The sequence below is a fragment of the Aythya fuligula genome, chromosome 2 (assembly GCF_009819795.1).
Source record: "Aythya fuligula isolate bAytFul2 chromosome 2, bAytFul2.pri, whole genome shotgun sequence".
Taxonomy (NCBI): Eukaryota; Metazoa; Chordata; class Aves; order Anseriformes; family Anatidae; genus Aythya; species Aythya fuligula.
In genome coordinates this window covers 20938911-20960821 of record NC_045560.1, presented here as the reverse complement: position 1 = coordinate 20960821, position 21911 = coordinate 20938911, and the positions used below count along the sequence as shown (strand labels likewise).

At 35.7% G+C, this 21911-nt stretch overlaps 1 protein-coding gene across 2 annotated transcripts; it reads right to left on the bottom strand.

The window, feature by feature from the left end:
* Positions 1-1044: 1044 nt before the first annotated feature.
* On the bottom strand, positions 1045-21896 carry NSUN6 (NOP2/Sun RNA methyltransferase 6). Of its 2 annotated transcripts, none has more exons than XM_032181708.1 (13): positions 21868-21896; positions 21229-21395; positions 20326-20434; positions 19422-19577; positions 17682-17761; positions 16763-16872; positions 13947-14100; positions 12215-12296; positions 9598-9717; positions 8548-8692; positions 6581-6729; positions 4513-4638; positions 1045-1569 (listed from the first exon to the last, which is right to left on the bottom strand). In XM_032181708.1, the coding sequence occupies exons 3-13, from the start codon at positions 20398-20400 to the stop codon at positions 1357-1359; spliced, it is 1410 nt and encodes a 469-aa protein (XP_032037599.1). In that variant the 5' UTR covers positions 20401-20434; positions 21229-21395; positions 21868-21896; the 3' UTR covers positions 1045-1356. The 2 variants fall into 2 exon arrangements, with proteins under 2 accessions (XP_032037599.1, XP_032037598.1); XM_032181707.1 differs by lacking the exon at positions 21868-21896 and adding an exon at positions 21635-21719.
* Positions 21897-21911: the final 15 nt, after the last annotated feature.

Here is a 21911-nt window from a genome sequence, read left to right as displayed (position 1 = left end):
AACATATATCAAAACATTTATAGCAAATATAAGTACACAGCCAGACTAGTGACAGAGTTTTATAAATTGTTTTGAATAAATGCAAAAGCACTTCTGACAGTACGAAAGCAAACTAGAAATGTCAGTCTTTAATCCAACCAAATAATCGTGTGCAAAATAAGGTATTTTTTTCCAGATAATGCTTTGAAAATCAGTGGGAAAACAGCAACAACAACAAAAAAGCCCACAACAAAACATAGACGTCAGTTTAGGTTTTTGAACCATGCTTATTTTTTCCCTCCGATTTTCGTGCTATTTCCAGCAGTACAAAAGAGAACACTATTCAGACAGAGAACACCTCTGTAACTGAAGCAGAATTTTTCAAATACATACGACACATTTAAGAAATTTAGATTATTAAAACTTTGAGCAGTGTATTAAGTCAGTTCTCATTAGCATGCTTCCCCAGTTTAAATTTTCATATGATTTTAGTCGTTGATGCTTTCTAACCAGTAGAGTTAATATTCTTAGTTGTTTGAAAGGTGATTTGCAACATTTCAGATGATATTATGCATTGTTTTCTGTCTTTTGATATATTTATCACAGCTGTAGCCCCTTCAACTGCAAATGTTTGATTTTAAAATTGTCACTTGTCAGCCAGTCCAATAGGCTGTTTGGGAACCAATACAGTTTATGCATGGGAAGTTTGATGTTGAAACAATATTTATTTACATTCCCAGAGTGAGATGGTTTAATATATTCATGCTGCTATAAAAGACATGCTACAAAGCCTAATCGTATTTTGTGTATATACTATGTGTACAGAGAATCTTGCTTGTATTAAAATAAAAGAGAAATGAGGTTCTAAGTATCAATTTATAAAAGTTATTTGTAAAAATGTTACAGCGTTTCCTGAAGCACTACTTAACAAAGCATTAACAATCAGTAAATCTCCACTGAAACTGCTTTTTTTCCAAAATCCACAGTAATAGTTCCCACCTATTGATGATTGCATTTTCTAAAGGACCTTACCTCCCCAGTTCCCCCCCAAAAAAAAGAAAAAAAAAAAAAACACACCCTGTTCCTGCATTTCCTGCACTAGCCAAGCTGCTCGCATGGCGAGAGCCAACAGACTGAAGTGTGATTGAACATGCTTGTCATTCAAGCAGTGACCTGCTGTCACAGGAAAGCAAACTGACCCCAAATGACCGTGCCCTTCCCCCAGCCCGCAGCCCTTTCCCAGCAGAGCAGCTGGCAGCTTTTCTGGCTGCCACAGCAACCCTGCCGTCAGCCTGTTGGCTTGGCAACGGCGCAGCACCAAGAGCCATACTTCAGCCTCACAGAGGTATTTTTTTTTCAGGTTGTATTGCTGCATGCTTATTTACCATTCCGTTTAATAAATTTTGCAATAAAAAATCCTATGCAGTCCTTATTTGCCAGTGAAATCAAATCATCTTCCTGGGAATCTTGCAAAGCTTTAATATCCATTCCTTGCACGGTTGCAGCAGATGGATCAAATCTCTGCAGCAGCTTCAGCTGATCAAGTGCCAGTCCAGCTCCCCTCATGCCTTCTCCTCCGATATGAGGTTCCTTTGCAAGTGACACAGAAAAGCAAATTACTGCATCAGTGAAAAGTTCCTGGTTTCCTACACGTACTCCTCTAAGGCTATGCAGAGCTGCCTGCCTCTTAATGCGGCCGAGCTAGGTTTGTATCCATCACACTGGGGGAAAAGTTGGAAATCATGCAGCCCTGCTTTTCTTGTCTTAATGTGGCAGCTGTGTGCATGGGTACATGCACCAGACCCACAGACCTCTGAGGAGGTGGTGGTGCAGTCAAGCGCTTTTAGCCCAGTAGTTTAGTCATTAGGGCACTTACAGAGGACAGGTACATACACAGATCCAAATCATTTCATCACCCAAGAGGGAAATCACCTACATCACAAAAAAGCTGTTATCACCAGCCAATATGTCTGAAAGGTTTTAGTTTTTTTTTTTTTTATTTTTCCACTATTAAGTAAGTGTTGAAGCTCTTCTGTATACTGATAGCTTTAAGTTGTCAGAAACAGCGATCCCTTAGTCAGTTACTAACATACTTAGTACCAGTAGTAGAAATAACTGAATTCTTTACCTTATAAACTTCAACGGGAGAGGCTGAAAGTGCCACTCCAGAACTCTGCCTAAAGAGGCATCATTTTGGAAGATGATGATGCTGCAGAAAAAAGTTTGAGCTTTGGGTTTTCTTTGTTATGTAATTAGACTAATGGGTAAATGAAAATACTGTAACTACCCCATACGTGTATACATGTATATGACAGAGAAAGAAAGAAAGGAACAACTTTAGTGTTCTTCAGTTTAGGAGAGGACATTTAGCATCAAAATCCTAGAAAGGAGCTGTGTTTAAAGTCACAGCCCTCTTCTGATGATGTTTTTTATTTAATAAATATGGTGATTTGTGGAAAAATCTAATTCTTAGCTGGGTAATTCCTCCAGTGCATTAAAGAGAAAAAAAAAAAAAAAAAAAGCCGGAATTGTAATGGCAAAAGAACGAACTCCTTTGTAAATCTAGTCTGGTATAGTCTGTAATGCAGCAGAGAATTTTTGAGCCCTCAGACTTTGCTGACACACGAGCTCACCCAGACAGCACATGATGCGAGCTAATTGCTTAATCATGTACTGTGTGCTCTAAAGCTGGGCAGCCGAGAGGCTGCAGACTGAGTCTTCTCTTGCTTTCCCTCAATAGGATTTCAATGCTTTCCAGGTAAGAGACAAAAGGAGGTGCCTGTAGCAAATTGAGAAAAAATAATACACAAAGGAAGAAAAGAGGTAGTGACTTAAGCAATGAAATTGAAGGATGGAAAGGTAAAAGACTACTGAAAATATTACACAAGGTGAAGTGACTTGCTCGCTCAAAGACCAATTTCTTTTCCTCTACCTTCTCCTTTTCCCTTCCAGTTCAGTTACTGCATTTAAGCTGATACACAATATACCCTGTGTGTAAATCCCTAAGAGGCAGTAAGTCTGCACAAAGGATCGGCTGCCATGCAGTAACCTCCACCTATGAGATCAACACCGATGGCTCCATCTCCTGTTTTGCCTTGAACAACATGATTCCAGGACCCATTGTAAAAGTGAGAACACGGGAAACAGTGGACTGGGTGTAAAGCAGGTGTCCACTGAGAGACTACAGAACATGGGAAATAAATGAAGGACCATAAGGTAAGTCAGCCCTAGGCTCTAGCTTCCTGTTCATTGCAAAAGATCACCTTAGTTTACATTACTGGGGATCTGGTTGTAAAATACTATAATCTGTAGGTAAACAAGCCAGTATCTTATTTAAAATACACAATACACAAAAGTTTTATTTTTATATAGATGCCATTTTTTTGTGTGAAAACTCAAGACATACTGCTGGTGAGAGATCAAGTCTATGAAATCAAAATCTTGCATTTAAGTTAAAAGGGCTTGTGTTTTGATTTGTCATTCTATTGAGTATGATTTTCTATCCTGTTAGGTAAAACGTGCAATCTCAGCTGAAAGAGATTGAATTGAAAAATACAGAGAAGATGGAAATAGATGGGATGTTTAGAGTTGTACCAACAGGTAGAAGAACCATGACAAACAAAATGTTTTAATAAAAGCTTCAGTTCTCTTAAATCTTTAGCAGCCTTCTTATAATTTCTCGTGTATCTCTTGTGCATCAGATGTATCTAAACTTCTTAAGACAAGTCATTACAGAAAGTACAAGTTAAACAAGTACCAGATCTAAGCATTTCCCCAAAGCCATGATTATTAACACTAACCCGCTCCAATATGTCACATCAGCAAAGAAGAAGAGAGCCACATATGGTCTGATGATAAAGTATTTTTGAGGTACTAATAAAAGTGATATATTTTTGAAATGCACGCATCATACATACAAATTCTAGCATCTCCCTATATACTACCTACGTAGACACCTTTATGTTAGACATTGGCTCCAGAAAAGACAAGGTACAGTCTTGGGACACTGAGCCTGAAATAAATTTATTCCCTCATTCTTAAAGTAACACAAAAATGGTTCTCATACATATAAAATCTTCCTTTCTCAAAGTACCGTGTTCTTCCAATTTATTTCCCACTCTTTTTTTTTTTAAGTCTTCACTACTTCAGAAGCTTCAATAAAAACTTGTTCACCTCTGCTATTAATGTGCAGAAAAACAGAGTAAAATATATTAATATAAAGTAAGAATAGCAAGAGAAATTTTAACCCGTCTGAACTATCTTTTACCCCTCTTGTGTTTTAAATGACTGTTGTACAAATCAAAACAACCATAGTACACAGTGAGAAACTACTTAATGTTCCCTAAGTGAAGCTCAATTAAACATGAATATAGGTTTAGAAGAGCCTCAGAAGTCCCTGCATTATTTCTATCCCGAGCTGTTAGAATTCTCTCCAGTAAAAACGATATTTATTGACAGTAAATACACTGCACAATTTTACAGTGCCAAAACAAGCTCATTGGCTTGTGTGAAGTATGCTGTAAATAGCAGTACCTGTCCCTGAAGCTGGAGACATGGAAAAGTTTCTAGGGCCCATGCAACTTGCTCCTCATTTTCAGAAAGTGTAATCGTACATGTACTATACACTAGAACACCTCCTGGCTTCAGCAATTTCACTGCCTGCAGAGAAAAAACAACAGTTTATATTTAAATGTAAAAAAGCTGCATATTAAGCAACATTAACCAATAAATCAATTAAGCTATATTATTAAAACTTAACGCTTAATTAACTCAAATCTTTCTGTCTAAGATAGACATTAGGATGCTATTTCTTCTCAGGGACTACATTAAAGGATTCCATGGCATAGAATGGCTTTTCTTTCAAAATCAGCATTATAGCTCATGCAGTTTATTAATGCTACTGATATGATTCACCTTGTAAGATTTGTTATTTGTACAGCTCTGCCTATCTCAGACAGTCGCATTCTGTTTTCATTACCTGTTGCCAAGCATCAATATACAGTATTTTTATCAGTGATATTAGATGTCAGCTATTGCCACATATTTGGCATGAAGTTATATCTATGCTGCTTTTCAAGCTGTGATTCACTTTGAATACATATAATTCAAATGTAGGCAAGAATCATGGAATCTTGTCCTTCAGCATCAGCCCAACCACTCTCTTACTAGCAAGGGAAGTTGTAATATGGCCTCCCAGCTTTGTACTCCCTCACATATCCCATATAGTACCTTACAGCACCACTGCAGGGAAGTTATATGCAGTGAAGTTGCAAGAGTCCATGCTGCTGCACAGAAAATATTTTAACCTGCTCTGTGACTTATATTCTTCCAACTATTATAAACAGAAATGGATGAAACTGAAAGATTAAAAAAAATAAAAACAAATACAAAAATTTTTATATATGTCTTACACGTATCTTTCCCATGCTTCAATGAATTGACTTTACCCAGTAGCAGATATGATAGAGCAGAAAGACTAATTGAATTATATCTTTACTTAAAGGAGGGATTTTATGAAAGACTGGAGAGCACTGTCTTGTTTTATAAATATTTAAACAGTCATAAATGATTTCAAATTTCCTCCTTCTCTTTTGACTTCATCAGCTATGAAAGAGAGAAAACAAAGCTGACCAAATGGCCTAAGTTCTTTAACTTGTTCTCCACAACACCAGATGCAAGAGGAAAATAAATCCCCAAAGATCTAACATCTTGAAAGAACACCAAGTGATTTGTTTTTTTTGGGAATTCCTCAGTCTCTGTAGCTATCAGAAAACAAAGTCTTAGATGATGTTGGGTTTAGTTCTAAAACAGGAAATTCCAAATTTACAGATACATTAAACACTACTTCCTCTAAGAAAAAAAAAAAAAATTTTGGAAATCTTTTGGTGTACAGAGAATAGGAAACTGAAAACTAGGTAGATTTCAATTTATGAAAGTTACTCAGATACTTGAGCTTCAAAGGACAGGCTGCACCCTAGGAGACATCTGCAGAAGAACAAGCGTTCTGGGAACTACTGGTCCCCAAGGACTATGATAGCACAAGATCTCCTGGGAAATCAGGCAAGATGCATAAGCTTCAGTATTCTTCAAACAAGTTTAGGGATAAGCTAAAAACTGCTGATGACTTTGTGACAGAAAAAATTTTAGTTGGGAAAGCAAAGAAAGAAGAAAAGCTTAGCAAAGATATCCTCCGATAAAGAAGAAATGTCAGTACTTAAAGCTTTGCAGTATTATATTATAGCAAATAAGAATAGAATCTAAAAGCAGCTAAGAACTGCAACTAGGAATGAAAGAAAGTGGACCTAGAAAAGGGCAAAGAATGAACATGAAACTTATATTCAGAAAGAGGGACATACAAAGAGGGAATGGCAAATAGTTTCATGGATTTTTTCATGGAACTCTGGCAATCCATTTGCCTTGAATAGAAAGAACTTTGAAATTTTTGGCTCCGGACAATTACATCCCAACACCTAACCCCTGAAAATATAGGGAAGATGAGGCATCGTTTGGGGGGGGGGGGGGGGAGGGAGGGGAAATAAGTTTTACCCTGCAAAACTATTGATGTTCAATTTAATTTAGCTACTCAATGATTAATACGTACCACAGTGAAAAGCTTGCGCTGCAGTGGCTGATAAGACATCACTTCCTTTAAAGTTGAGGAATAAGACATGGTTGGTCTCTGCCCCATCCCACTACATGGAGCATCAAGAAGAATCCGATCAAATGACTCTGGTAAGAACGGAGGTCCTTCTGTGAAAACAGCAATGTAAAATGTGGTTGTCTTTCCTTGAGATTTCACTACAGATAATGACAAGCTGTTAGTGCTTGCTTGACATAAAACATTTAAGTGCTATAGATGGTTTCTGCAAAAGTGATTGCAGTTAGAGACAAGCATCAGCACTGCCTGTGGTAGATTTCATCTCACAGAATTTTTAGCATTTTGGGAGCTCAAACAATACACGATCGCTTTAGACAGCAATATTTTTCAACTTTAATATTTTGAAAGTAAAATGTAAAAATCAAATCTGTTGAAATACGATTGGTCAGAGGTGCTAGGTAACCAGCTGTACATACAGGTTGTTATGAACCACAGACAGCTCATAACTGAATTAAAAAGTGTGTGAATCTTCAGTGAGAGAAACCTTACGACTATTTAACTATTAAGACTGCCTGAAGTAACATAATTGGACTATCTAGATAATAACTGTGATGCATATAGAACATAAAGAGCTTCATAATAATGTGAAATATTACAAGTTCTAATGTAATACACATGCTTCCTCCACAGCAGAACAATTTAATAAACAGTGATTGTGAAGACAAGAACTAATTTTGAATACTGCCTGTACAGATAAGGGAATATGCAATTTCTAGATGCAGAACCTATCCTTTCAACTTTCCAAATCCCACTAGCTCAACAGCCCAAAAGTTTCTGTTGTCTTATTGCTGGAAAAACTTTTCAGCTCAGGATTACCAAAACAGAAGTCTAGGCTCCATATGTGTATCTGTGAGTAACCAACAAGGAAGAGTTTTGCCTCCTTTTCTCCTTCTGTCCCTCAGATATGCAAGCTAGGTCACAAGTGAAAACCAGTGGGTGACTTCACACTACTGCTGCCTAGCTTGTTCCAGCACTGCAGAAATGAGTCTATTTTGGCACTACCAATTTATCTACCCCTGATTCATTACTACAACATTCAAAATATGTCATAATTGCAGGGCTGTACAGAAAAGCTTTCATGATCTCTCAGTATTATAGCTAGCTCTTGTTCATCTGTGTAAGTGCTACAAACCACCTACAATATTTTATGCTCATAGATGATTAAGAAAAATACCTTTAAGAACAAACTAGAAGGACAAGGAAGGTGAATTATGCAACCTGATCCCTACTTAGGCTAACCAGTGACTGGGATGAGATAGAGTGAGAAAGAACAGCATACTTTGCACAACAAACTAAAAATAATCTAGACAGCAGATACTGTTCAAATCATTTCATCATGGGAACAGAACCAGTATCATAAATATGGTACCACAGAAAAGCAAATGAAATGAACTCAAAATAATACACTGTGCTTCTATAGAACTTTCCCGTAAACAGCTGAACAAACATTAATGAGCTAAACATTGCAATACACCCGGGAGCTAGGTATTAATAACCCCATTTTACAGATGAGGCTTCTGAGGCAGGAAAACCAAACAATTCTGCAGAAGTAATTTATTTCTCAGGCTAAGCCAAACAATTCAGAGTATGGGGTTAAACATCTTCATGAAAGAAGGTTTAAAGCTTCATCAATCTTTGATAGTATCTGGAATGCATTTCTTTTGAGCATATTAGGTTATGATAAGGACAGTTAGTCTGAGCTTTGTATTTACTTTATGGAGAAGCTGATAATCACAACAGAGTAGAAAATAATAGGACATCCACAGTGCCGAAGCAACCTAGCTATCTGCCAAGATTTCAAAACTTGTGGACTCGTGGCAGGTTTAATACTATTGATTAAAAAAAAAAAAAAAAAAAAAAAGATTATTACTTATTCTAAATACTACTACTACCCAAGTTGTTTACTTTACCTTGTTCATCCTCTCTCTTCTCAACTGAAAGTGCCTTTGTTCCATCATAGCAAAATGCCTTAATACAATTCAACTGTAGTAATTCAGCGTTCTGCTTAATTTTTTTGACCTTGTTAGCTATCTTGTCCATTGCTATTACTTCACCCTGAAAAAAAAGGTTTTTTAAAATCAAAAACATAGTGATTAAGTGGATGTGCAATTCCTGATTTTTTTTCCCTTTCAAGCAATGTAATGAATGAAGCTTATTTTTCCCTAAATATTATTATTCTTAAATCTACACACCAGTAGTCCTCGTTCTCCAAAGCCAAATCAGTAGTCCTCATTCTTGTGAGCCAAATCACCCCTTATACAAGCACTCGATGACCTGGTACCACTGCTTCTTCCCTATCACCATTCAACATACTGCACATGCACATTAACATCTGATGGTGCTTGAAAGTTGTTACGTCTGTTGCTAAAACAGTGGATTTACTGCACATGTGCTGTACTGTGGATATACAGAGATAATTCCCTCTCTTTAGAGTCTCTCAGGAACAAGAACACAGACTGAAACAGGTCTTCCCCATCTGGCCCATTCCAGCCACTACTGGAACTATTTCCTGAAAGACATCTGGATAAAATGGTCTGGGCTTTAGACAGTGTTTTTTATACTGTTTTCCAATTCCTATTTTAAAGCTGTACACTCTTTCAGCACACAGCAGTAAGCCACAATTTCCAAACATCATCAGTTTCATGAATCCAGCATATTCCTGAGTTGCATGCAAGGAAAGCAAATTTTTCCATTATAAATAAGTCTCTAACATTCAAAAAGTGACCTGTTGAAATGTCTGATTTCAATTTGCAGCAAATAAGGTTTTAAATGGGACAATGAGTATTTGTTAGTTTGTGCCCATTTCAGTAATAAACAAAATACACTGGTAAGCAGAATGTTCAAATATTAGCTTGCTGTTATCTGTGCATTCTCACAGAGGTAAGTGAAGTACACTATTAAAACGAAAAATGGTCAGACTTTCTTTATTGAGACAGAAAATGCCTAATGACTCCTCTTACCTGATCATGCATTAATGTTGCGAGATGGGTTGTTTTTCCTCCAGGTGCAGCACACATGTCCAAAATTCTCTCTCCTGGTTGAGGGTTTAAAACATGGCTCACAACCACTGAAGGCAAGTTCTATCAAAAACAAAAATGGGACCATTTAGATCTTATGGTCTGTACCAAAACCTGTATTAAGAAATGATGAATATGTTTAAAAAAGTAATTAATCTGTGAAGATACTTAAGATATTGCTGTCAGTTCCTTAAGAGAAAATTAAATATTGTGATTTTTGTATAAAAGAAACAATAGATGTCTGAAATCACCAGTGGCTTTTTTTTTTTTTTTTAATATTTTTATTTAAAGCTGCATCCAAGAGTATCCATGACTGAAATTTAAATATTCATGACTAGGGAGACACCACTGCTAAAAACAAAGATAAAATAAACTGATACTACTGCAGACATAGAGTGGCTTTGTATATTACAAGTATTTTATGTTAACCTGGTATATTGGAACATTTACTCCATGAATATATTGGTGTAGTTTAGTATCAAGCAATCAGATTAACAGGCAGGAGTTTAAACTTGATCAATTAAGGTACTGAGAAACTGTGCTACTAATTGTATTAACTGAACAGATACACTGAAGAGAAGTAATATGCAGTGTGAACAAATAAAAAAATGCATTGTACAAAATAAGGAAATACTTCAAAAATTATTTTATAATATGGTTGAACACAAAGGTACAAAAATCTTTTAAGGATGACCTTACTACATGTTCTCTTTGCTTAGCAAATTTTCAAGCTCCATGCCACAGCATTCAAGAAAATGAACAATAATTAATTCTATCATACACTATCATACATGGGCCTTCATCTCACACACTGCAAATTCCTGTCAGACAAGCCAGTCTCAAAGGGTTGTGATCAGTGGCAACAAGTCCAGATGGACAGTCAATAGTGGTGTACCCCAGTGGTCAACACTGGGGCCAATGCCATCTAACCTCTTCAGAAGGGACGTGGGTGATGGAACAGAGTGCACCCTAAGCTAATTTGCAGAGGATAAAAAATTGGGAAGAGTAGTTAATAAACTGGAAGGTTATGTTGTCTTCCAGCATAACCCTTCCAGAGGTCCCTTGGAAGATTAATGGACTAACAGGAACCTCATAAAGCTCAACAAACATGAATGCTAAATCCTGCACCTGGGAAGGAATAACCCCATGCACCAGCACAGGCTGGAGTCTGACTGGAAGGCAGCTTTGCAGAGACGGCCTTGGGGATGCTGGTGGACAAGAATTTGAATATGATCCAGGAACACGCCTTCCTGGCAAAGAAGGCTGACAGCCTCCAGGGCTCTGTTAGGAAAAGCATTGCCAGCAGTTCAAGGGAGGTGATCCTTCCCCTCTACTCAGCACGGGTGAAGCATATCTGGAGTGCTGTGTCCCCAGTACATGCATATACTGGGGTGGGTCCACCTAAGGGCCACAAAAATACTTAAGGGATTGGAGAACCCGGCATGAAAGGAGAGGCTGAGAGAGCTGAGACTGTTTAGCATGTTGTCTAAAAACCTTGCCACGTAAACCCACTACATATGTAGAAGTCTCAGGGGGATCTTATCCATATGTATATAAATAACAGTTGGAAGAAAGTAAAGACGATCAAGCCAGACTGTTCTCTGTGTTATCCAGTGACAGGACATGAGGCAATGAGCACAAATTGAAGTACAGGAAATTCCATTTAAAAACAAGAAAAAGTGTTTTATTTATTTATTTTTAACTGTGAGTGTGATCAAACACTGAAACAGGTTGCCCAGAAAGTCTTCATCCTTGGAGGCATTCAAACCTAACTGACTGTGGCCATGATATGACCATGATATGTGGGTTTATTTGACATAGAATTTACATTTGCTTTATGGATTGGAACCACTTCTTTGAGGGCTGGATGGCTTGCTTTTTCTTTTTTTTTTTTTAACCCAAGGAATGTTCATACTTACAGTAAAAAAAAAAACACAACAATTATGGGCATAGTCTCAGACATCTACTTGAAGTGTTCTTTTTATTATTATTATTATTTCAACAAACTGAAATTAAGAAATTTACCTGATCTAAGAAAACTAGAAAGTTCCATGATTTCATCGTCCTACATTTCAACATAGCACAGGTGGCCCATTGTCATGTTTGCATATTTTAATCAGATTTGTTGTGGGTGGGAAAAGTAGCATTAAAGCTGCAAAAGAAAAAGCTGTCTTGAATGAAGTTCAAGTTCTCTTAAGCTTAAAGTCAATGGAATATTTGGAGATTTTCCTCATTATCTACAGAATGATGTACCCTGAAAGAAGCTCGTATTTTGTAGTTCATAAGCCAATTCCAAAAAGCTAAAAGTTCTGTGGAATATCTGTGCAAAAAGAATTTTTGCTTTTTAAACTATCTCTTAAGTCACTTTGAAGTCCCTTCTAATATCTCAGAATCAGTGTGGTTAAACTAGCTTCATGTAGATACTACGTTCATTTTCAGTGCTTTGTTTTCTTTCAAGCCAAATAGTGAATTAGGTTCCATAATACATAATCAATGGGTTCTTAGAGGATATTCATTATTCTGTGAATAGTAGAGATTTTTGTTTTTGTTAAAAACATACCTGTAAAAACAAATGACTAGGGAGCACATTGTCAAAGGACGGACTGAGGTAGACTGGCTCTATCATTCTGATGCCCATTCCACTGAAAAGCATGAAACAAATTGTTTCAAGAACTCAGATTTATCATTTTAACAGTATTAAATTAAAATCATTGTGCTTATTACAGAAATTTGAAAGAAAATCTTGCAAAAATAAAAGCGTTTATAAACTGACTAAGAAACATACTTTTATAATTTAGCAATCTGATATTCTTTAAGATGACATCATTAAGTTGGGTAAACTGTAACACAGAATCTCCTACATTATAAAGTGGAATGATATGTAAAAAATTGCATAAGGAAAAGTTACGTGCTTTATACATAAGACAAATGGATATCTAATCCAAGCCTTAACAATACAAGAAAATGCAGAAAAACAGATTAAAATATGTTAATTTCAATACATAACTGCTTTTGGCTAACCAGGTATGCATTAGGGCACTAGCACTTAAATCTTCCTCTGTTTTTCTAGACTGAGATTTCATTCAAATAACTACAGAAAATCTTTTTCAAAACACTTATTTACCTGCAAAACAAAGGTTTAAACTTAGAAGCAAACAGAAGTTTCAAATACGGATGAAGTTATGACATAACTTTGTTATGTTAGGATAGGTTTACAAGAGACTGGACGACAATAAAAAGAAAATCACAAAACACACAAAACTGAGTCTGAAAACAATACTCTAATGTTCTGAAGATAACAAGAATATTATTTTGTATATGCACTGCACAGTCCTACAACAAGAAGGAAGGATATGAGGAAGCAAACTCGCAGACTACAGATCTTACATACTGCCAGTCTATGTCAGCAATGCCACAAGAATATAATACATCTACGACATTTAAGCTCTAATACACCAAAAATCCCCTAACAGTGTGATCTTTGTTACTATATCTTTTGCAGTTTGTTCTTATGATGTAAAGCTTCAGTCATTAATTTGATGTCACACTCTTCATACACTGCTTTTTGTACACATTTTAGACAACAGAAGAAGAACAAGCCATATGCTTTGGATACAAACCAGAGAAGCAAGTAATCCTTAATTAGATAACTACCGTGGCAGATGCTGTTATATTTTTAAAGATATATGACCTGCTCCCTTCACCCTCCAAAAAAAAAAAAACAAAAAAAAACCAACTTGCAAATATTTTTAGGAGATAGAGAAATGGGCAAGGCTACAGCTCTGTTCCATCCAAATAAGAGAAGAATTTACCAAAATATAATTTTACCACAGATTGTTCTGTACTAACATTTTTTCGTTCTATATTAATATCTGTTCTATATTAATGAAGTCATATGCTAAGCAAATTTTGAAAAGCACTCCATTTACTTCCTCCTGTCTTTCAAGTAAATTGGTATCTGGATTCCATTACGCAACTAAATGTGTTTTCTGCTAATATTGACTGTAGAATTTTAATCATAATTTGGATTTCCTTCACATGCTGCCACACAGATTCATTGTATTGCTACCACCTTAGCTGTGAAGTGACAAGAGAGCAGAAGGGACAACACTATTATATTCTCAAAAGCTAATGCTTCCCCCAAAATAGTGAAATACCTACCTGCCACACAGGTCTCAGTCAAAGCCAACTTTGACTTTCATACAGGGTACAGAACATTTTTAAATGCCTTCTCATCTTCTCCCTTCCCTTGGAAAAGCTGTAGGTAAAGATTGCAGTTACTAAGCACTTACTTCATTGGGCCATGTGAGCTGAAGATTTCACTGCGACTCAGTTCTGAAATCCCATTTCCAAGGAAAACCTTGACTCCTTCAAATTCTTTGGCTCCTCTTTTACATTTCCCTTCAATATCCGAATATACTGAGACCAAATCTCCAGCTTTCATAACTGAGAAAGAAATTTTGAGATTAGTCTTATACTTGACAAGACAGTAGTGACCAAATATTTTAGGATTTTCAGTAGATTACTTCAACTCCTATATCACAGCATAATTTAGATTTTCTTAGTGTAATAAAAAAAACACACAAAAAAAAAAAAAAAAACAAAAAAAAACACTAACTGACATCAGGCTTGAAAGTGTACGTGGTGAATAGCTATCAATTAGCTAGAGGTATTGAGAGCCACTAGATTACAAATCAGACAGCTTGACTTGTTTCTTAGAGGCTAGACAAACCTTCACTTTATTTATTTTTATCACCACATGGTCACCCAGGAGTTTTAAGCATGCTCTTCAGGATTCAGTCTTCTGTGTACTCCAAGCACAGAAGTACTTCAAACCACACTGGCTCATACCCAGAGAGACAATTATTTCACAAAGACAGTAATACTAAATTTGTCTAATGAACTTCCAATAGCTATGTAGAACATAACTACAGCTGCTTATCCCCAACAGTTGCTTTAATACACAAGATTATATATTCCTGTTAACATAAATTTTCCACTTTGGCTCTCTTTCCTCTACAGCAACTGCTGTTCTCAGTAATCCTATAAAAGTTTTACTTCTCCAATTAAAAGTTTTTAGGTATACAAAAAACTCCAGGTCTAGGGACTTAAATGAGCTTTCTGAGCTGGAATAAAAAAATAGATGGGAAAGGGGGGTGGTTTAGGTGATTTTGTAGAATAGTGAGAAAGCTCTATGCTTGGGTAAAAACATGCTTAAAAATAAAGGTCACCACTAACTGCAATAAACAATTTTCTGAAACGACACTTCTAAGGTAGCTGACTGGCTGGTGAAACCAGAAGATACAACAATTCGGCTTCCCAAGAATTCTGTGAGTTGCATTTGGGAATCTTTTCTTCTACTTTTCAAGTAGCCTTCTGAATTTTTAAATGGTAGTATCTGCTGGATGGCCACTGAACATTCCTTTGTGTGTGTGTGTTTATGCGTAGCTTCCTTTTATGCATGACACAAAACATTATGTGAAATGTGTAACAGTAACTTTTGTTACTGTCTGTTTAATTTTCACAGAACAAAAATTTGCAGCAATTTAACCCATCCAACAAGCACAGTATTTACCTTTTTTTTTTTTTGAGTATTCAAGCAAAAAGGATTTTAATTCACTCTCTGTTGATAACTGCCCTTTCTGTTAACTTGGGTAGCTTATACTGGTACTTCACAAACACGAAACTTAGAATTCGTACAGTTAAATTAAACTCTCCTTCCCTTCCCCCCCTTGATAATTAGTTTATTCTCATTTGGGTTGCTAGTTCAGTGATTAAATGTCTGTTCTTGCTGTATTCTGTTTTCCCTAGTTAAAACTATCTGTGCTTAATATGGCCTTATTATATTTGGCCTGCAGGAGCATGCATTTTATTTTCAAATCTGCAGTTCTCCTGAAGTGTTGCTAAAGTTTTAGTTATAATATCATTTATTTTCTTTGAATTTGATGTTTTATGCAAAACTACATGCAGCAATTATGATAAATCACTACTGACTCGAAGAAGGATTTTAATATTTATGAAGTTGTCAAAATAAGCATTTTCAACAACTGCTACACAAATATGCTTATTTCTTTAGCAAGTCCTAGATTAACAAACATTCCTGTTCAGTGAACTGGACTTACGCACATGCTTAAAACTTCTTGAATGTGTTCTTTGGCAAAAGAATTAAGTTAAGTGGATAGAAAAAGGCTTTCCTGAATCACTTTGTTTAATAATAAAGACTATGATCATCAGTACATCTCATCACAATAGAATAATGAGGTGAATCATTCAAAATTATACTAGTTTCACATAAAGTTAATTTGACCTTTAAATAAAAAATAAATAGGCTTGTCTAACAGGCATTGATAGATGGAAAAACACAAATTTCTATTTCTTAAGAACCTGGCATTACAATTGAAGGTTTTTTTTTCATCTAGAAGTTTCTACTAGATCTCCTAGATCTCTCAAATCAAAAGAGATGAATGGTAAGAAAAAAATTACCAATGGAAAAAAACATCAATTTTTGTAACTTGGAATATGAGAGGATCATAAAGGCAAGTGCCTTCATGGCTTCATGAAGAGAGAACACATCTTCAAGTACTGTTTACTAAATTATCACCTTACATTCACCTACCATCCAGATGCATCGGTTGTGGAAATATTTTTAATTTTTTTTTCCACAACATTGGAAAGCATCACTAGTAAAAAAAACACAAACAAAACAAACAAAAAAAAGCCAGCCAGGTTTTACTTTAAACATGACTTAAATAAATATAAGAAATTTAAATTTTATAAAAAATATAATTTTTTAAATAAATATAAGAAACTGAAATCTTTGAGAACTAATACTTCAGCTAGGAATTATGTATTGTAAAGAACTTGTAACAATGCAAGTGAGAAATAATTACATATAATTTATTGTAAGTATAGCACAACAATACTGAAATTTTCTAGCAAAAGCTAAATAAACTTAAAATGTGTATTTACACTATAATACAACTATAAGATTCATTTCAACTGTGAAGAGAAGAAAAAAAAGAATGGCACTATTTATCTGAAATTCATCAGGGTGATATTTTTTCCTTCCTATTTAAATCTTAACTAGATGTATTTAGAGATCTCTTACATTTTGAGGTAGATATGATTCCAGGAACATAAACATGTGCTCCTCGAAGTACTGCGTACCCACACTGTGCTCCAACAATGACTTCAGATTCATGTTTTTTTAAATCCTGCCTGAAAACAAGATATAGTTAAGTCAAAAAAAACAAAATACTGAAATACATATATATCTCCCTCGAATAATCTATGTGGTTCATAACTTTTTTGTGTGTCAGTTACATATTTTTTCTTCTATATTATCATGTATTCAATGTAAATGTTTCATTTTACTTCCAAGAGGTAAACTGAAGTATGTTAGTTTTCACAAAGGAAATACTTTCAATAAAATGTTCATCAATTAATTCAATAAAATGATAAAAAAACTCCGAGGGGCAAACAGAGATGCAACAAGGGAAATACTCCAATATAGCTTAAGAAAGAAGAACGAATAGTCATTTTGTAGGGGATAAAACTTATTCAAGAGTCCTCTCAGCATTATTGATTCCAGTCTCCCTACCCCTTGCTCTGGAGTTGATCCCAGGGGAAGAAAACACTGCATTAAGCTATTTGTTTATAACAAACAAACTTTCTATTCTAAAACTATATCCAGTAATTCTCTACATCCTTCCTGTCGTCTCACCCGCCCCCCCCAAAAAAAAAAAAGTTTTATTCTTTACTCTGCCACCTACCTGGCTTTCCAGAGAGGATGCAGTTATGTTATATTTTCCCTATAAAAACTTTATCTCATAAGGAAAAAGACGTCTCTATGCTTTCTTTTAAGGACTAAAACTCTCACCCAATTTGACTGTCCAATAGGTCTTAATATAAAAGAAGTTTTATTTGTAGCAAATTAGTTAACTGTTTAACAAGAAATACGTAAATACGTGGGTATATGTAAAGTATATATTGTGACATTTTACAGTTAAAGACTGAAAATTTCAAACCTGGGTCCAATGGCAGGAATTAATAAGATGTCCTGGAGTTCTGGGTGCTCAAGAACTGGAACACATATTCCTTTAAATTGCTGTTAAAATTAAAAAAAAATAAATTAAAAAAAAAAAACACATACACTTGTTAAGAATGAAATGTAGTATTGAAGTAGTTAAGTAGACTGAAAACTATTTTTCCACCCAGAATTTAAAGCTGTAGAGTACAAAAAAAAAATTTAGTGAAAACAGTTGAGAGAGATTGGGAAATGCTATGTTGGAAGGGACACTCCATAATAAAAACACCGAATAATGAACAAATAGAGAAGTATCAAGGCTGTAAAGGGATTCACTGAGAGAACTGACTTCAGGGATTGGGTTGGTGTCCTGACACTCATAACCCTACCACTTGTTTATACTCTCTTGTGAAGGAAAGTTGTGTCATGTTATCACCAGGTCACAATAACACCACCAGGGAAACTTGGGTCTAATCTGTGTTATTATTTGGATGCTATTAATTATAAATTACAGTAAAAATCAACTTCTGTATTTTCTGTTGTACTACACATGCCATGCTAGAACACTTTTTATTTCTTTTAACAATGTAACTTTGATTGGATACTGAGAGCTGAGCTGTGTGTATAGTTGCAAAATAAAAAATGAAAGGTTGCCAATTTAAAACTACTCCTGGACTTTAAAAGGAGGATGTCTCCTTGTGTAAGGCTTTTGAAATACAAGCCCAAAACACGCAAAACCATAAATCAGTTTGCATCTGATAAATAACTATTTTCTCTTAAGAAAGAATACAATCAATGTGCACAATTTTATTAATAACTGTTGTGCCATTTCCTTTTCTAATATAACCATAATTGAAAATATAAAAAGTTTACAAAAAGCCTTTTTTTTTAATTCAGCTTTCAGCAAAGCATGTTCCCTCAAAGTAAAATATCAATTTCCAGATTTCTAAAATCAAGCTAAAATTAGCATAACTCGTTACCATTCTAGCCAACAGAATACTGTCAACTGCCTCTGCATCACAGAAACATCTTGGCTCCTGTCATCCAATAGCTCCCCATACACCCACTAGCATTAATAATTTACTCAAATAACTGGATCTTTTTAAGACAGAGTAAAGACCTAGGATAGCGTTTCCAAATAATCTGCTTCTTAAACATTATTGCTTACATATTATCACATAAAGAAACGTTTAATTAAGTAGAAATGAAAAACATGTAAAGATTAAAAAACAGGAAAAAAATCATGGCAGCTGCTGGGCATCACTCTAGCAAGATTCTTCAACATGTAGATTGTCTCAATTTCTTAAAAAGTTTGTGCAGGGAAACATTCATCCAATCTCCTTTAATCTTTATTAAAAATAAGTTCTAAACATGCTAGTTTAGACACAGTATATTGAACTACAGTTTTCAACTGTTTCTACCATCTTCTCTAGAATTACATGTTTATTACTTAAGTATTCCAATCCTATCTAAAGTCTGTATCTGCCATCTACAAAAAGACTTGGTTGTCTTTTTCCTTCTCGTCTTGCTTTTTGTGGATGTATTAGCTGCTGAATCCTGCTAGACAATGAATTTTCATTTAACATTTAATGCTGACAGGAAATCAATATGACTGCATAATGTTAATAGCAGTCGACACGTATTAAGTTAAGGAATAGTTTCCAGTAATGAAAAGCTCTCTTAATCAGGCAAAAGATGAAAAATCTTGTTATTTTTGCTGTAACAAAGAAATTGCACAAACCTTTTGGATCTCTTCAAACAGCATTTTTTTCACGTGTTTCACTGAGGACAAGTGGGTGTTGACTCTAACAGTTGTGAAAGCTGGTGGATGAGATAGATGACTTAACAGAGATTGATATTTACTCTCTGCTTCCTTTGCACCTAAAGCAGTTATAAGCTAAGAGGGAAAGAAGAGAAATTTTAAAAGTATTAACAAGATTCACCCAGCAGCTAGCCTTTTGCTCTGTAAAAACAACATAAAATAAACATTATGTAGAAATGTAAGAGCAATGGTTGTGTGGTTTGCAGTAGTGAGGAATGTCTATGCAACAGAGGTCTAATCCCAGAGATAACCTTATAGATTTCTTGAAAAGGACTTGTTCAAAAATGGTCTTATTAGCAAGATGATTCCAAAAAGGCTGCAGCAAATACCAAAGGCAACTGCTAATGAGCTTTGTGATACTGAAGAAAGAATACGCCAGAGATGGACAACCAGATTCAAAATTATCAATTGATAACTCTTAAACTGATATAAAAAACATCATGTTTGTGTCCCTTGACATTAGTAATTCATAACTTGTCTATAGTATTTTTGATTTTGGGCAAGACTGGGGCAAGAAAGCTTTTCTCTTTAATATTATGGATTAATATGTGGTTAATTTCCATTGTGACCATTCTTTAGCAGGATCCAAAACTGAAGCTTCAGATTTACTGTTTAGTTTAAATATTTCATGTCACTTTGACCCACCAGTCCTAAAGAATAATTTTATATTCTAAACTGAACTACATTTAAAAATCTGTGACTAATATGAAGATAATACCTTGTTGTAAGGCATTAGTCAAACAAAATATTAAATTGAAGGAATGTTAACAGTGTTCAATGTGTATATTTGCTGATGAATAGTAGCAGCATCTGTTTCACATACCTCATTATTTCTGAATACTTTGGTGAGATATTCTTCAACTTCACGATGGAAAGATATTTTGGGGAAAAAAGACATCTTCCTTCAGTGTTTAAATTCTCCTGGCAGAGATCTGAAATAAGCAACATATTTTCTTAGCAGTTTTTATCAGAATCTCTAAGTTTACAAATGTAATGTAAAACGTATGTAACAAAGTAAGCTGCACTACCCTTCTGGTTCTTCTGTTCAGACAATGCAATTTTACTTTTTTGAGTAAAATAGATATCAATCAGATTATGACTGTAATGTTATTGTTAATTAGATTTCAGCACAGGTTAAGTAAAGGGTTTAGCATTTGCAGTGTAGAACACACTCATTGCAATGACGTTACCAGTTTCCTTGTCATACCCTTTTCAGCCCTACCTTAGAAGGTAGGGCTGAAAAGGGTATGACAAGGAATGAAAAGGATATGACAAGGAATACCTTCCAGTATCACTGTCTGAAACCTGAATGTGTCACCACCTCTAAATACTGTCCTATTACTCCTCCTTATGGCAACTTGCCATCTACTCTGAGGATTCACTCACAAGGGCTCCTCATAAAATTCAGCTTTGACTTCTGAGTCCCAACTTTGAAACTTTTATCCTATTACATCATCATATCTACTCTTTTTTAGAGTATCTTCTATTTTTGCCCTGTCAGATTTCTGTTCTCAAGCTGAACTTTTTAGGCTTCCTCCATAGTCCAAATGATTCAAATTTCATAACCGGCAACATGCACATGACTAGGGACAAAGATTTTTTTCCATATAGACTTCAAAAATTACAAAAGCGCTGTAAGCCACAGTTCTCTGTATTTACAGTATGTATTTAATTCAGAGAAGGACTAGTGAAGAATTAATGCAACAGAAGATCTGCTGAACCTTACCAGAAAATCTTCAAGCCGTCTGGTGAATGTTTACATAGTTAGCAGATACAGGATGTTTCTAGATGCTGCTTTAATTCCTTCTGCAAAGTCCAACTATGAAGTCCCTATTGTAGCTCAGCCTCAAGGCACCTTTTACTTCCTTATAGTTTTTCTCTGCGGTAATAAATCTGTGTAGTAAAAAACAAAACTGTGCAATAAAACAAAACAAAACAAAACAAAACCACTGTGTAATTAAACACAGCTATCTTCCCAAAATTGTGTCTGCCCATCCCTTCATGGTTTGTATTTTTACAGATTGCACGCGTTTTAGTCTGAAATGAAAATACCTACGAATTCAGTAGTTTATTTAAAACTGTTTAAATGGCATGAAAGCCCACACACTCAGTGAGGTTCATTCTGTCCGTACCAAAGCAATGTGGGTATGCCATCCTCCTAAACCGCTCGGGGCTTGAATCGGAGCCCCGGGGGTCCCGAATGAGGCTCAGGCTCCACGTTTTTCCCCCCAGGAGGACAAACCCGGGCTGGTTTGGGGAAGCAGGGCCCGGGCTCCCTCCCCGAGCCCCCCCCGTTGCTAAGGGAGGGACCCGGAGGGCCCCGCGCCTCCTCCTCAGGCCCTTCCCGCTCCCCCCCGGCCCCCACCTGCCGCCGCGCCGGTGCCGCAGGAAGTCCCGCCCCTTCGGCCT

Bases quoted from the DNA above. Each gene is read 5' to 3' on its own strand.
- NSUN6 (XM_032181708.1), bottom strand. From the start codon at position 20,400: ATGTCTTTTTTCCCCAAAATATCTTTCCATCGTGAAGTTGAAGAATAT. The intron at 17,762-19,421 runs GTTTGTGCAATT...TAATTTTAACAG, and splicing joins TGTTTGAAGAGATCCAAAAG to CAATTTAAAGGAATATGTGT. The intron at 12,297-13,946 runs GTAAGTGCTTAG...CATGCTTTTCAG, and splicing joins AGCTCACATGGCCCAATGAA to TGGAATGGGCATCAGAATGA.